The sequence below is a fragment of the Rhea americana genome, unplaced genomic scaffold (assembly GCF_003343005.1).
Source record: "Rhea americana isolate MKP2758 unplaced genomic scaffold, rheAme1 scaffold_258, whole genome shotgun sequence".
Classification (NCBI taxonomy): Eukaryota; Metazoa; Chordata; class Aves; order Rheiformes; family Rheidae; genus Rhea; species Rhea americana.
The window spans coordinates 953,053-968,312 of NW_028186377.1; the positions used below are offsets into that span (position 1 = coordinate 953,053).

The 15,260-nt window shown below is 38.3% G+C and overlaps 1 protein-coding gene across 3 annotated transcripts in view; it reads right to left on the minus strand.

Annotated features, from left to right (window-relative positions):
* IGF2R (insulin like growth factor 2 receptor) overlaps positions 1-15,260 on the minus strand; it is a 60,675-nt gene that overhangs the window by 39,415 nt on the left and 6,000 nt on the right. For all 3 annotated transcript variants that reach the window (XM_085307428.1, XM_085307426.1, XM_085307427.1), the window contains exons 2-8: positions 12,753-12,886; positions 7,069-7,193; positions 5,291-5,389; positions 4,748-4,877; positions 3,658-3,778; positions 1,797-1,911; positions 148-310 (exon numbers count right to left, since the gene is read on the minus strand). In XM_085307428.1, coding sequence (XP_085163554.1) covers positions 148-310; positions 1,797-1,911; positions 3,658-3,778; positions 4,748-4,877; positions 5,291-5,389; positions 7,069-7,193; positions 12,753-12,886 — 887 coding nt within the window. The remainder of the gene's footprint in view (positions 1-147; positions 311-1,796; positions 1,912-3,657; positions 3,779-4,747; positions 4,878-5,290; positions 5,390-7,068; positions 7,194-12,752; positions 12,887-15,260) is intronic.

Below are 15,260 nucleotides of genomic sequence, written 5' to 3' on the forward strand. Positions count from 1 at the left end.
ACAGATGCAAGAAAAAAAAAATAAAAGTTAAAAAGCTACCGGTCAGGTAAGACCCACATATCTGCACATATATTTTTCCAGTCCTCAAACACGGAGCTGAGAATCTAGCTAGTAACACACCATTCAAAAGAAAAATAGTAAGTTTACCTGAAGGTTGAGTAAGTGGTCTCAAGTCAATGGAGATATCATGTTGCTCATTAGTCAAAAGACAGCTCCTACTCTCCAGATAATCTCTGTGACAGGCATACTCAGTAACCCACTCAATTTCATATCGGCAGTTTGTTTTTGCTGTGAGTTTGGGACCTGCACTCTGATATGGAAATAAATAGAATTAAAATTGCTAATAAGCATAGCAACTTCTATATGAAATAGAATCTTTAAAGCAGAACTGCCACATTCAGTTAGAGTCAGTAATGATTGCCTGTAAATCGCTTAGGATCTGCAAACATTGTCTCTGGCTTCTCAGAACTAGGTTGAGAAGAGCATAAACCACCTCTTAGTAATAATGAAGTATGAGGCAAGCAACTGGAAGTCTACACAGAGGTAGACTAACAAGCATTACCAGAGGACTACCAGAAGAAGTGCTTTTCCTTAACACGTGAGCTAAACTAGAGAACACTGGAGCCCAAATCACTGAGCACAGCTTGAAGGGTGTTTGCCTTTCATATGAGTCCAAACAAGGGAATAGAGACCAAGTATTCTCTAACAGCAAGTAAGCTTCCTGTACAATGGACATTTCAGTAACTTTGGATTCCCTCAGTCTAAATCAGGACCAAGACACACTTGAAAATTCCTTAGTCAACACCTGTCAGATGTCTTCCATTCTTTCAAGAGATTCAGAAATATCGCACTATGGTAGTCTAGTTTTTTCCCTGAATTCAGAGTGAAATTTAGGAACTCACTTTGTTTCACAGGTCTGTTTTTCCACCACCTACTAAAAAAGCAGGCAGGCACACAGGGAGACATCAGAAGTTAGAGACAAGTAATATTAATATACCACACATTATATATATGTAGCTATAGCGAAGTACTATAAATTAACAATAGATAAAGGCCTATGATCTGTTTCTGAAGTGGTAAGAATAAAGCATGAATRGCTGTCTAGGTCAGATGTGGGACAAAGACTAAAGCTAGCAGAGAATAGTTCCTCCTTCACTAGCCTGTAAGCAAAACCATCCAAATGTGAAACGGCACGGTATTAGAAATATTCATTCCAGTCACATTTAAAGAGCGCTGTGTTCTCCAGATTACTTGGCATCATGCCAGAAAAAAAACCCAACACTGCTGCTAAGCTAAAACAATGCTCAGCAAAGACTGCTCTCTGGCTTAACRTGACAGATTTTACTTTAAGGTAAAAGGAGTTCATGAGCCTGCTTAGTAAGCGACAGATATTTGCCAAGCAACGATATTTACTAGCTTTTTCCCCAAGGAAAGCCAGATTTACAATAAACAAGTTGCAGACAACATTTTAAGCATGCTCAGTCTGACTGATGCTGAAAAAGTTAATCCTCAGCAAAGATCTTGACTTGCTGATGAGCACATTGTCCTAAATCCTGTCCTACTCTCAGGAGAAAATTTCAAATCTAGAAAAGGACAACCAAGTTTACCAAAACAAGAGGAACACCTCAGAAGAATATTTTTATCAAGTTCTTAAATCCTAAGCTTTAGAAACCTGTTTCTGAAGTGTATTTTATATTAAGAAGCTCCAAGACAGAAGAATTTGACTGTTCCCTTCACCCCTCAGAAAAGATAATATACACAGAAATTAAAGACCAATCGTTTAAAAGTAAAGTTACCTCTTCTCCCCTCTTTGATGGGCAAACAAGAGTGATGGTTACTGCTGGGTTATGGCCTAGGCAGAAGTCTGGCCTCTCTTCATCACTATATATTCTCTCATAACTGAGTACCAGTCTAAAAACAGAAAATGACAAACCAGAAATATATTAGACAATATGCATGGTAGAAAAGGAAATACTCTTTGAGGGATATTTGCCCTTTATTAGCTACCCAGATAGAATACACTATAACCTCCATTCTGAAAGTTACTTTTAAGGATGTCTTTATCCCCATGATTAACCAACACAAAGGTTAAGAAAGTTGCAGTAAAATGACTTATTAGAGCAGCCTCTTGCTTCCCATTCAAGACAATACTCAACGCCTTAACAGTAGTGGGAGCTTGGCTGACAGTTGCAAAAACATTCTAGCTTTATTTTCAGATTGCTGGAGAGCAGATGTGGTGAACTAGTGCTTGCTACTTCAAAAATCTGCAAGACTATCACATTTCCTAAAATTTACCACGTTCATATTTATAGTCTCTTTCCATCCTGCTCCCAGAATTGACAGCAGGAAAACATCATTAACCAATTGACAGGAGTAAGGCAACCAGGATGAAACAGGCAAGGCAACAGTAGGAGAATGAAACAAGTTAACTATGTGCCAAGATGTGGCAAGATGACTTGGACATGAAACCAAGAAGGAGACCACAGTGAAGCTTTTCCAAGTATTATTGTTCTGCTGAATCTAACAGATTGTCAGTCTTGCTTCAGGTTAGTCACACCTCTAACTGGCTGGCCTCTCTATACCTTAGGACTTCAATACAAACATTTTGCTCCCTTCCCAGATGAGCCTAATCTGGTTCATTGCACACAATTCATTCTGCTCAAGTAATCCTAACAGAGAMAAGATAGCCTAGGGCTGGGCACTTCTTCGAGTATTATTTGCACTTTGATATGAGAACATTGTTATGTTTCCTCATATTTAACCTTTTACTTTAGTATAGAACCCTTCAGCCATTTGTTTCATGCTGAGAGGGGAACCGTACAGGACTATAACAAGTTTTATTTGTAAACTGAAAAAAATATCTATTTTTCAACTCTATCACTGAAAAGCCAAAACCTTTGACCTCCATTGTTAACTTAGCTTATTCTACCCATTTTCTTCAACTAGCATCTGGAAAAAAAAAAAAGGTACTATAAAAGTCAACAGGTTATTAGTGACCCCTACAGATATGATAAGCAGGCTTATATGATCTTATGATCAGCAAGATCATTATTTTGATTGCGAAGTCCCCTGAACCACATATGGGATACTTTTTTCCATGCTACATTTTCAGTAAGACAGGCAGCATCAAGGGAACAGTTTTTACCAGTTCCACAGCACCAGGAATAGCCAGCCTTGCACTGCTTGTTTGTTAAATTAAATAGTCTTTGTTAAATTAAATAGTTGATGCAAAGATACAGAAGGGCAACATGTGGACCTATTCTCAAACTTAAAGTACTCCTGGGAAGCAGACTGAGCCAAATGCAGTGAGTAAACCCAGTCAGTCAAGCAAATTTTTCCTTCAGGGTCTCAGATGGCAGGCAGATGGAGTCAGAAYTTAATCTTCTGCTCAAAGGCAGAAAACATCAATCAGCCCTAGTTTCTGAGAATTGTAAAATTCTATAAACAGCAATCTCACAGTGAAGGAGAAAGTTATGGCAGAACAACAGGATGCCCCAAACTTCCACTCTGTTGGTGTTTGAAGAAACTATTCCTGCCAACCCTACAATACTGAAATTATACTGATGGTAACAGATGAATCATCTAGAAGTTAACTGCTTTATCTGGTCCAGACAACTGAGAAGTGTTCATAGAAGCATCACCAGAAAAACTAAGTACCTGTCTTTGTTATGAAGTTTCAGTTGTTCCTGAGGACGACCAACGTCGTAAGCATGACCTTCATGTAACAAGCAAGCCGCACTGCCAGCAGGGCAGGTTCCTGTCTCTCCACTTGAACTTCCTGTTATAGAACAYAGAAAAACAACATTTAGTTTCTAAGTCCTATTCTATATGAAGTATTTTGCTGTTTTATTCATGGACTTGCTTTCCATTGTTTTACCCTTTTCTAAAAATATCTTTGAGTTATATTATAAAGTGAAACTAGAAAGACAACATTGAAAGTATTTTATCTAAAAGAGGAAGTATTTGTTGCCCCGCTTGGGGTTGTAAGTTCATCCTTTCCTAACAGAAGTACCTGAAGCTAGTTTCCAGCTGGTAGTATAACATTTGGGTGCATACAGCTCTAACACCTTCTGGAAGTGCTYTAAGTAAGTTTTTTCACAACATTGAAATGATTCCTCATAAACTATCTTATTTTATCATGCAAAACAAAGCTGTCAGTGACAGATTAAAAATACCCATTTAACTATATAGTAGAAAAAAAAGCAGCGCAAGTAACAGCTGAACTAGCCTTTCCAATGAATTTCAAAYGAGCAATTTTGCTATTTCGATTTCTTACACTGACTGGAAAGACATGGATATGCACCATTACTCACCCAAGCACCTAAATGCTTTTAGGTAGGTCTCAGGACATTCACATGCAACTAAGAAACAACCTGGACTACAGCCTATAGCTCTCTATAGGCTATATTAAGTTCAAAGCACAAAAAGTGCTAACAACACTTAGTCTTATAGCACATCAAGCAAGCAGTGGCAACAAGACAAGCTAAGCTCTTCCATTCAATTCAGTTTAAAGCAACTTCTCCAACAGCCCTTGTCCATCCAGAAGAATATATCTAAACAGCCTAGCAGTTGGAGTAAGACTTGGGTCCACAGAAAGCATTTTTTTAAGCATCAGAAGTAGCTTGAAACAATAGTGCAAGCCCTAGAACACAGGTTTTTGGTGTGACAAGCTCAAGTGAGGCACAAGGAAACATCCATTCTACCAGAAATTTATACATTAATAAACAATACAAGCAGGTKTTCACACCTAAGTCCCTGCAGATGTTTATAAACAAGGAATCATCATCAGAATCATCCACCAAATAGTGTCCTGAAGTTTTGATCAGAGGATTCAAGTCATGTTTCTTCAAATCTTCATCAAACACRTAGCAAGGCACCTAAAACAAAAAAGTTACATGCAATTCATGCTATATAAGTATGGAGAAGTGACAAGCAGGCATATATAAAACCAAATACTTGGAAAAGGCTTTTACTTCTGCAAGCTGAAGTACTTTGAGAAGACTTAAAGAAGAAAGGTTAAATATGCTGGCTAAAGTGAGGCACCTAAAGTTAATATGTTCTCCTCCAGCTTCTTACAAGATTTTAACTATGAATAACCATACAGACCATAAAAGTGCTTTAAAGAGTTGCTTAAGATTCTCAGCTTYAGCAAGTTCATACAAACGTTTTGTATATCTATCAAGAAGTTAGGCCTGTATCAGYTGTTGAGGTTTGTTTGGCAGCAAGGGGGTTTAGAATAAAATTGCTACATGTGTGAAAAGTAACTTAGCATATACAGTATATAGATTACCTCTTTCACAGGTTTAAACAAGTCTTTCTTACAAGCAACAAAGGTCCTCCATTCAAAATAGTGCACACACTCTGTTGCCGTTACAAATTCAGGAGTACCCTATTTAAAKGGAGGGGAAAAAAGTCAGTATTTGAAGAACATACTTCAGTTTTATTTTACATCTATTGACAGCAAGTTCACTCAAAAGATTAAGAAAAAAAATGAAACAGTCCCAAATGTCACAGAGAAAGGGCATACAGTTTCTTAATAGTCCCTGTTATCAAGAGCAAGTTTGTTACTTTCTAATAACTCCATTGGTAAACTCAGGAATATGCAGGCTGCAAATACTTTTCACTATGCAAGCTCTCAAATTAACATGCTCCAGTCCTAATATGCAGTAATTGTACCGCATCCTTTAGAAGCGCTCATTGTTCCAAGTGACACTGGCAGGAGCACCAGCCATGTCTAGCTGCTAGGAAGGAAAGCATTGACACAAAAGCATATAAACAGTTTAACAGCAAGTCAATGCATGGTTTACCAATTCCTCATCTTTTATTCTACAAAGTAGACTGATTACTTATTTCCTAACTAGCAATCACTTCTCCAATACAGAATGGTTATCTGTAATGTAAAGTACTTATTTTTATAGGCAAGAAATGCTAACATTAAATTAGCACTCATTTGTATCTATTAAGACAGGTATTCTACCGTAGTTTAGGGCTAGATACTCAACTGAATGTATCTGCTTAGAGAAAGACAATCAGATTTTCCACTGTCACCACCACCCTAGCTAGAAGTACATTAACCTATTTAAATCTACTCCCTCCTCCATTCTGTCCAACTACAGAAGCGTGGTAACCAAGTTGTTCCAGACACTACTGCAAAATCATTCTGCTAGGTCACATGGATAGGTGTTTTAAAACTATGCTAACCAAAAGAAGTTTAAAAATGGTTATGACCTTGTGTTACAGCTAGAGTTAAGCAAGAATTTTTAATTTATTTAAAACAAGTCATTTGCTGAAACAGCTATAGGAAGCATTTAAATCTCTCCCTCCCACTGGTATTTTGTGTTTGAATCAGATTTCCAGAAGAGGGCGTATAATAATGTTATCGGTGCCAAGAGCAGCACTAATCAAGTATTGATCACTTAAGATACACAACAGACAAACTGACTGCTGTCTGTACAGAATATCGAGCTGTGGTATCAGTTAAATGTTTGGAAGGTGCACCTTCCAAAGCATATGGAGGTACAAGTAAATTATATATACCCTATGAACCTTTCAGGAGCTTCAGTTTATATTTTAGGAAGATACCCACAAATGATTACTCCCTGGAAGACCAGATAAATGTGCAATCACTTCAGCTTCACAAAGACAAAAATCTAAAGCGTACTAACAGAGGTAGTCATGTTCTTCAATACTGTTCCATTAAACAGCCATTCTAGGTCCAGAGTTTGGCACCAGCCAGCACTTAAACAATAGCTTTCATTGTTCAAATGCTCAGTACAAAACCAACTCATTTCTCCATACTACACTTAAAATATCAGTGTAATTTCTATAAAAAGCTAAAGAACCAGAAGAGCATCCGACCAGAATTAAGCTGCAGATTTGTAACTATYTTCTACCTTGACTACATTTTGAAAGCCATAATTGACTGTGATTTTAACTAAGTACTAAAGCATAACTGACTCTTCCTTAAGTTATGAAGCTTTGCAATTAGTATATCCAGTAGGACAATAAGTCTCTCTGAAAAGAAGTGCATGCTGTTTTCACTGAAGATAAGAAGAGATTTAGACTTACCAATGTCTTTCCACACAGGAAGTTAATGTTGCTTTGAATTTGGTGCTGAATGCCTTGCTGCAAGCAGTTACGTGTAGTATTGAATTCCAGAAGAGTTTTAGAAGTTTTTTTGAAACCTAAGTCACCTAGGGTTTAGTAAAAAGATTAAAAAGGTATCATAATACAATACTTTCAGAGATGCTAAACAAAGGTATTAAGTTCAGGTACTGAATAGCACAAGACATGCCAGTCTAGTACAAGACAGTTCTTGAACAGAGCAAGACTGAAAACTGTCCTTGCAGCTTGTGATTCTGGAACCCCAGATCCAAGTTAAAAGCGTTCAGTATCGCTAATCAAAGGTCTGTTCTAACTTTCTCAAAGCTGTTTAGCAAACACTTAGGAAGTCTGACAGCAGGCACAACTATGAACAAGTCACTGCCCTAAGAACTAGGACTAAAGGATTTCTCAGCAGAAAACTGTTACCAATTAGTTACAAGTTCCACAAGTCACTCCCTCCTCCCACCATTTACTAACCATCAGCTGTTCAACTTTTATGCTGTTTATACACTGTCATTTAAGCCCACCCCAATACAAGAGACAGCCTACTTAACAAAGAGTCCAGAAGTGCCTGGGGCATGTACTGCGTTAACCTGCAGATAGTCAAAATGCCAGTATTGCCGGGCACGTCTCTCAGTGCCTGCAGATCTCACCCCTTTCGGACAGCTTGTGCTACACAAAGAAAGGCCAGGGTCAGCACTAAAATGTTGTGTGGCCCTCTGCTCCACAGCACCGCAAGAGGGAAAGGGGGAGCACATTCCAAGTCATGGTGAGCACTGGTTCAAGCCACCAAAATATTACTATTCAAACCTATGTTAATCAGCATTAAGCATCAAGTCCTTTTAGATCCAGCATGCTAACTGTGCCCTGTTTTTGCTAGGTGGATTTGAATGCTGACAGGAGTTTGGGCTGAACTACCAAGAATGCTATAAAATGCCATTATTGACCTGATTTCTCCTTTCCTTTTTGTTCATGTCAACACTAGAGATAAAGTCAAACGTGCAATCACTTCAGAACACGTCTAAGCCAAATGTTGCTTTGCCTTAAGAGCACACTAGCTGGAACTTTGTCCAACCTGTTAGCTCTTTACCCAAGGCAATGAAAACTACATCACACCCAAGCAACAATCTTGAAAACAAAAGGAGCACAAGTAAGTGAACTAGGCAGGAAGGAGATGCAAGAACCTCAAAAATACCATGGCAATATTCTCCAGCAGCACCACCATTCCAGGCACTGACACGGCTGCCAGTACTTTTCTTAGTAAAGCATGTTGTTCAGTATCCTTGCATCAGCTTCCCCAGCAGCATTTTTCAATCCAGTCCTGCAAAGGAACTGGGACAAGCTGCATCTGTGCTGGTCACCTAAAATCATTGGCTGTGTTGAACTGTAACAGAGAGAAAGCTACCATAGCTACCTAACTAACAGGTAGAAATGAAATGGTGGCAGTCAGAATGGAAACTGGCTAGCTAACCCACACTACATTCATTCCCTCAGCAGCTTAGGGAATCTTTTTTCATGCTGTAGGTGCTCATGCTAACTTTGTTACGGGAAGCCCTTTCAAGAGGGTGATGCCTAGGCACCCATTCACAATATCCCTATACATGAGGGCAATAAGTATTACACATTATGTAATAATCATCCATCTTCACAAAGTAAGGTTAGAATTGACTCAGTCCCAGAGAAAGTGCCCACACACTAATGCTAAGGACTTGTGCTACCTGCAGAGCAGTCAGGATGAGAACCTACAGCAGTGAAGCAACAATACCGAGGGTACAGATCAGTCTCAGCCTCCAGACAAGGTTGTGCTTCCAAAGCACTCCCCTTATCAAAAGGGCTATCTTCAGATTTTAAGTTTTCCAGCACTGATACTGACAGATGTTGTGCATCTCTCTCCAAATGTAACAGCTACAAACTAGCTCCCAGACAGCAAGATTTCTACTGATCACATCATTACTTGGAAGCTGCTAGCAACGTGTCCTCTTTGCTAAGATCAGAAGGGAGAGAAGCTGTCAAACAAAAACAATGTAATCCTTTAGTGAAGGGTTGTATATAGTAACAATACCTGCATCTGATTTTAAAAAACCCTCACAATTTTTAAGAGCATACAGTTTTAAAACTCAGTGCTGCCATAAGCTCCCTGCTAAGCTATCTGAGGACTTAAGTTAGAAGACCTATGTAAACACTAGTTTCCTCTTAACTCTGAAAACCTTTTACATTCCTCTACAAGCTTTGTGAGGCGATTCAAATATCCCCAAAGTGACATTCAAAAAAAAAAAAAAAGCTAGTAAATTGTTTATTCTGGGCCAATATGCATGTTCACCTCCTCCCTGCATGCTTAAAGCTAGTTTAGGAACTTGCTAAAAAATTTTAGAAAGATTTTCTTTAGTGGCACATTACCCTTCCCATCCCTGCCCACAGCAAGTGCCACAAACCATCTCCTTACACTTTGTCAACTATCTGCTTTTCAGGAGCTTTCTTCTAGAGCACCAGTTCTGGAACAACATTCAGCAGAACATTCAGCTCCCTCTTCAAAGAGCAGTCAAGTTTCTTCATGACTATATAGAGATATTTTTCTTTCATAAAGGAAGACACTGCAAATTAGCTAGCACAGTTCACACTAGTTAGCTTCAGATACCTTGTTTTAAGCAGTTATACTAAATCATGATGAAAGGCACTGTCTACAATACCTATCTACTTGTTTATACTTTCATCTTTTCAGTAGCTTGGAAGAAGAAAGGCAATCATGGAAGACATCCTATCAGTTTTCCAAAARAAAGGAGAGTTTAAGTGGTAACAGTCCCTTCAGAGCCAGTCTTTCTGTTGTGGTTGGACAAAGCATATGTTTCACCACTCAGGTTAACAGTTATAGTAGTATTTCAGCTTTTCTCTAGTCCAACACAGAATACTAGTCACTAGGTGTCACAAGAAGTTGACTAAGTATGATATTTCCATGCTCTCTGAAGTTCAAGAACTAAGCATTCCACCTATACTTTGCAAGCTTCTAAGRTCAAGCAATAAAGCAGAAGAGTTTTCTCTGGAAAAGGTCTTTTTGGATCTCAACACCAACATTAACCGTAGGTCAGTGTGACATTTGATGTTAACTGCATGGCTTCCCTTGGACACAGTCTGATTACAATCAGAGACCGCATGGCCCTCTTCTCCAAAGTTGGGGAGCAATAAATGGAACCAATGTATAGCTGTTCCCTTGCATACTTGATACTCATAAGCAAATATATTTGCACTGAAAACTTTTAGTCTTTCAGAAAGATCTGATTAAGTCCATATCTGAAGCAATCTTAAGCTTTGAAAAGCTTCTCAGTTCACATTTTGTTCCTCCCTTTCCCTAAATCAAAGCCCTTCAGCTGCACTCAGTCACTCATTTTTGGAATACAAGTAACTACATACTAGTTATATTGCTTTAAGTCAGGTATGTGGCTTAACTGCCTTAAGCAACTGAAATCTACACTAGAAATCCACACTYGACTAGACCTGGATTAGAGATTCTTTTTTTCTCATTCACAATAACCTTTTTTTTTCCAAAAGCAAGAAGCTTACTAATCAATTAACATGGTCTCTTAACTCAGTGTAAAGTTTCAATACAGCTAGAAGCARTATGGTGAAACATGGCTGTTGCCACTAAAGTCTGGGACTAACTATGAACAAAAAGTTTGTATTATGTTTTTAACAAATATGAAGGAATGCAAATCAAACTGCATTGCCTTGATTTTTATGATTTATTGCAGGGTAGTTAAACATACCTGAACAGGATTTGCAGCATAAACCTTCAGTCAGTTCAAATATACTCTGCAAAATCAAGCGGTTTGATTGTTGCCTAATCCTATTCCAMCCAGAAGTGGTTAGGCAGTAAGACACAAGGTTTGCATATAGTGAAATATTTGACACTATAATCGTAACCCAGCTTTGTTCTCCATTCTTCTTTATACAAGGAAAGAAAAACTCCTCCCACACAAGCCTCTAGGTCTCAGGCTTCCCTTGGGAGAATAGGCTTCTTCAAGCATTCAGTCAGCCACATATCCGTTCCACTGAACAGAGCTCATTAAAACAGCTGTTTGGATAATGCTTTGTTTTGTGATCCATGTACAACTGAAGCTTCAATTCTATAAAAAATTAAGATTCCTATTGGGGAAAAAAAATATTGTTGCACATTTGGGGAATGAATCATATTAACAGTGTCAAGTGGTCTAGTTAGATGTCACGCCGTTCAAAATAGAAGATGAAGGTATTTGCCACTGCAATTTGAATTTAAATGCAGCTAATCTGTCATTCCAGAAAACTCTGGAACTTAGACAAACAGCCATGAACTAATGTACACCTTTTTTTCCATGCACCTACTGATTTTAAGTCTATGTTGCAACATTTTTAGTAGTTAAGTGTTTTGAAAAGTGCTGACTGACCACAGCCCAAAACCAACGTATCTCTATAGTTAAAGGAGAAAGGTAGGGAGAAGGGAGGCTAACTGCTATGTATCTGCATACAGCTGAGAATCTCATCTTCTCCTCCTCACCATCTTCCAGTAGTTCAAGTTCAAAAGCTTTTACTGAAGAATGAACCTCTCCTAAGAACTGTATATCAACAGAAAGTGGACTGGCAAAGAGCTAAATTAAGACTTCAGACCTGCAGGTACTAACTAGTAGTCTGAAAAAGAAATACTCTGCTTCAGAAAGCTCTCCATTTATTCTGTTAGAAGTTGCACATAAAGAGATTTTCTGATAGTTGACTTATCAGTATTTATATACTATTGTTTCATCAGCTGAAGTATTGAGGCAACCTTGAAAGCAGCAATCACTCATGCAAATAAGTACACAAGTAGTGTTCAGAGCAAGAGCTGCTGCCGATTGATGAAACCAAATGCAAGCATGTGTCTAGAAATATGGCAGTATCAGCATGCAAAATATACACTACATTACAAAGAAAAATAGCTATGAACTAAGATGCACTTTTTTCCATGCACCCAGTGATTTTAAGTCCATGTTGCAACATTTTTAGTAGTTTGTTTTGAAAAATACTGATTGAACACAGTCTGAAACCAAAGTGTCTCTACAGTTAAAGGAGAAACRTAGGGAGATAGGAAGCCACTCTTCAAGACACCAGTGACATCTTAGAACTACTGAAGCAGTCATCAGATTTGAAGAATGTAGCTGAAAATGGAAGACTACATATAAACACCTTTCTGTAAGAGCTTTAAGATCATCCCAGAAGCTTAGCAGTGCTCTGAGATTGCATTATAGCAAGTAGCATGAGGAAAGGCCAATGCAACATCAGGCTAGGCTGTGGTATATTTTAGAGGTATAATCCAACCTTCACCCTATGTTTGGTATCAGGTTTCAAGCAAGCCTATGCACAGTATGTATCCTGCCACAGGTAGATACATTTACTTCTACTTGGAATGTCCTGTGTAGTTTAACACTAGATTACTATTAGCTAGTCCAGAAGAAAGATTTCACTGTCCTATGAAGAGATTTGAATTCAGATCATGCTTTCCCAAATCTAGAATTGATAGTTTTAACCTGCTTTGAGAAGAAAAAACRCTTTGCTAATACAATTATTTTCTGAAAATCTTCGCTATGAGACACTCTCCATTAACATGATTCTGAAGTCCTTATCAGGAAAGTCAATTGTTTACTTACCGACTGACAGATAGGTCTTCCTATTGATGTCATATGCACAGACTGCACTTGATCCTCCACACTCTTGTACACCATAACAGAGGTTTATTTTATAGAACACTTGGTTGTCTGGATCAATTGCTTCCCATGTGTAACTAAAAAAAAAAAAAAAAAAAAAAAAAAAAAAAAAAGGAAAAAAAGGAAAAAAAGGAAAAGCCTATCAGTTTGTATCTATACTGGTTGAATTACCATCTCCTACAGACCCATCCTTGAGTTAACTAAGTTAGAGCAAACAGCCACTAAGTTGATCTTCATATTTGTGTTCTAGACCAGTATACACCAGAAATAGTCAYTGCAGAGTCCAGGCTACGAACAAAACAGACTTAATCACCTAAGCAGAAGCACATATTGGTCTCTTTCCCCCCCTTCTTTTTAATATCCAGTAATCCATTCTTCCCTCTCAAACCTCTTGGAAAGCTACTCCAAATGGAAATAWAAAAGGCTTACCACCTGTAATGAGAACCTAATATATTTTTCAAACATCATTTGTAGACTGCACAGTAATGCATTTTAGCAATATCCAATAATAGTCTAAAACAATCACACATCTAAGTGGAGTACAGCAGTAGACCCATTAAGCTTCACACTTAAAAATTTTTTTTGAGGTTCYTGGAGTATTCGGAGTGGAACGTGTAAGTAATGCTTATTAGGCCATAGCTGCACTTTTAAGCATTTACACACATTGATATTGAAAGGACAAGTGTTGAAGARTTATGTTAGAAGATGGAAAACAAGCAAGCAGAAAGATGAAGGAGAGATTCAATGAAAAGTATTACTAGTTAATTACAGCTACACCAAAGTCAGCTGGTAAAACCTGATTAAGAAACAAAGTTCTGCTTAAACACAGTGAGGGAGAAAATCAGAGTAACAAAATCAAAAAATATTATTCAACAAATTCAAATGTGTAGTTCAGAGGTTGAATAAGGAATAGTTTCCCCTCACAGCGAGCACAGACTGTGCAGTGCACAGATGTAATTTGTAATATGACATGGCACCACTCAGTAACATCCAGGTTACTGAGTGGTTTAACTAGTTAACCAAATTAAGTAGTTTGGGGTTAGAAGCTCTTTATGCAAGTTAGATTAATGGCATGATGCTCTGGTTCAAGCTCTGTTAAAGGTGTAATTCACTATACATTCAGTCAGCTTGGCTCAGAAGTACTTTTCTTCTGGCAATATTTGGCATCCTCTGGACTGCTGCTTTTTGCAAGAGATTCCCCAGTTCCCATTCCTTCTTAGGTGGGGGATTTAATGAATCCAGTAGGATTTAATGAAGACTCATCATACATCAGAAAACTGAGGGCAGCACAATGACCTATTGAGTGTCTCAATACTGGCAACTCAGCTAGGGTTTAATACATCTATCAGACCCACAGAAGCATTTGTCCTAATTTACAGATCCTAACAGAATTAAGAGCTAAGCCCTGCAAGGAAGCTCAACTCCCCTCTTTCAGCCACCAGGAGGTTAGAAGTTGACCAGAACCCTCACACCTAAGGTTTGCTCAAGAGACTATCCAGCCCCTGTGCCTTAATCTCTAGCTTGTGTGTGCTTCAGTGTTTGACATTATCAGGCCCCAGATCCTGYCAGAAGAGCCTATTCCTGCTCCACTCCCCGAAGTCTAACTCTCAGACGAGCAAGGAGCAACAACAGTTCAGCTACTTTATTCTACTCCTGATTAGTTTTTGAATCTTCCAAGAACTCCAAAATCCAGCATCCCATCTCAGCACAAGGAGCCAGCAGTAAGAGACTACAGTTCTCCATTTAATTATGACTAGGGAGTTCTTGGCTTCTCTATATTACAGCAGTCCTATTAGTTTCATTCTGCTAGTGCTTGGAAGAAGCTGGGGACAAATACAAGATCTGTGCAAACAGAAAAACATCGTCATGCCCTACCACAATAAGGCTCAAAAAGCAAGTAATTTACCAGGTACTGATTCATACCTAAAGTACTAATTAAAGTATCATTTTTTTTCATCAGCAAGATCATATACAAGGATTTTGTGTCTCATTCCTTGACGTAAGTATGTAGAACTAATATTTAACAATTGTACTAATTGGTTCTCTGAGCCAGTATCTTGCACTTAAGTGGATAAAGACAATCCTTATGGAGGAAGATGATGCAGGACAGAATAAGAGTTAAGGACAAGAAGGAAATTGGACAAGACAAAAAAGACAAAAAGACAAAAAAAAGTTAGAAGAACCCGACTACACCTTCAAGGGCTCTGAAAATAGTAAAGGATTTAGATTAATGCCATTCCCCCCCCCCCAGAAAAAAATACATTCCTATTAGAATAGGATTTCTCCAACACGAAGCCCTTGAAAGTTAGCGTTTTGCTGAGAAGTTCCCACAAGGCTCAAGCACTCCATTTTGACTAGTTTTAGAAAACAAAAAAAGGTAGCTTATGTAATAGCAAGGTATTAAACCTTCTGCTCAAGCTAGAGTGTTTTCATTACTCTTTTAGAGAATCT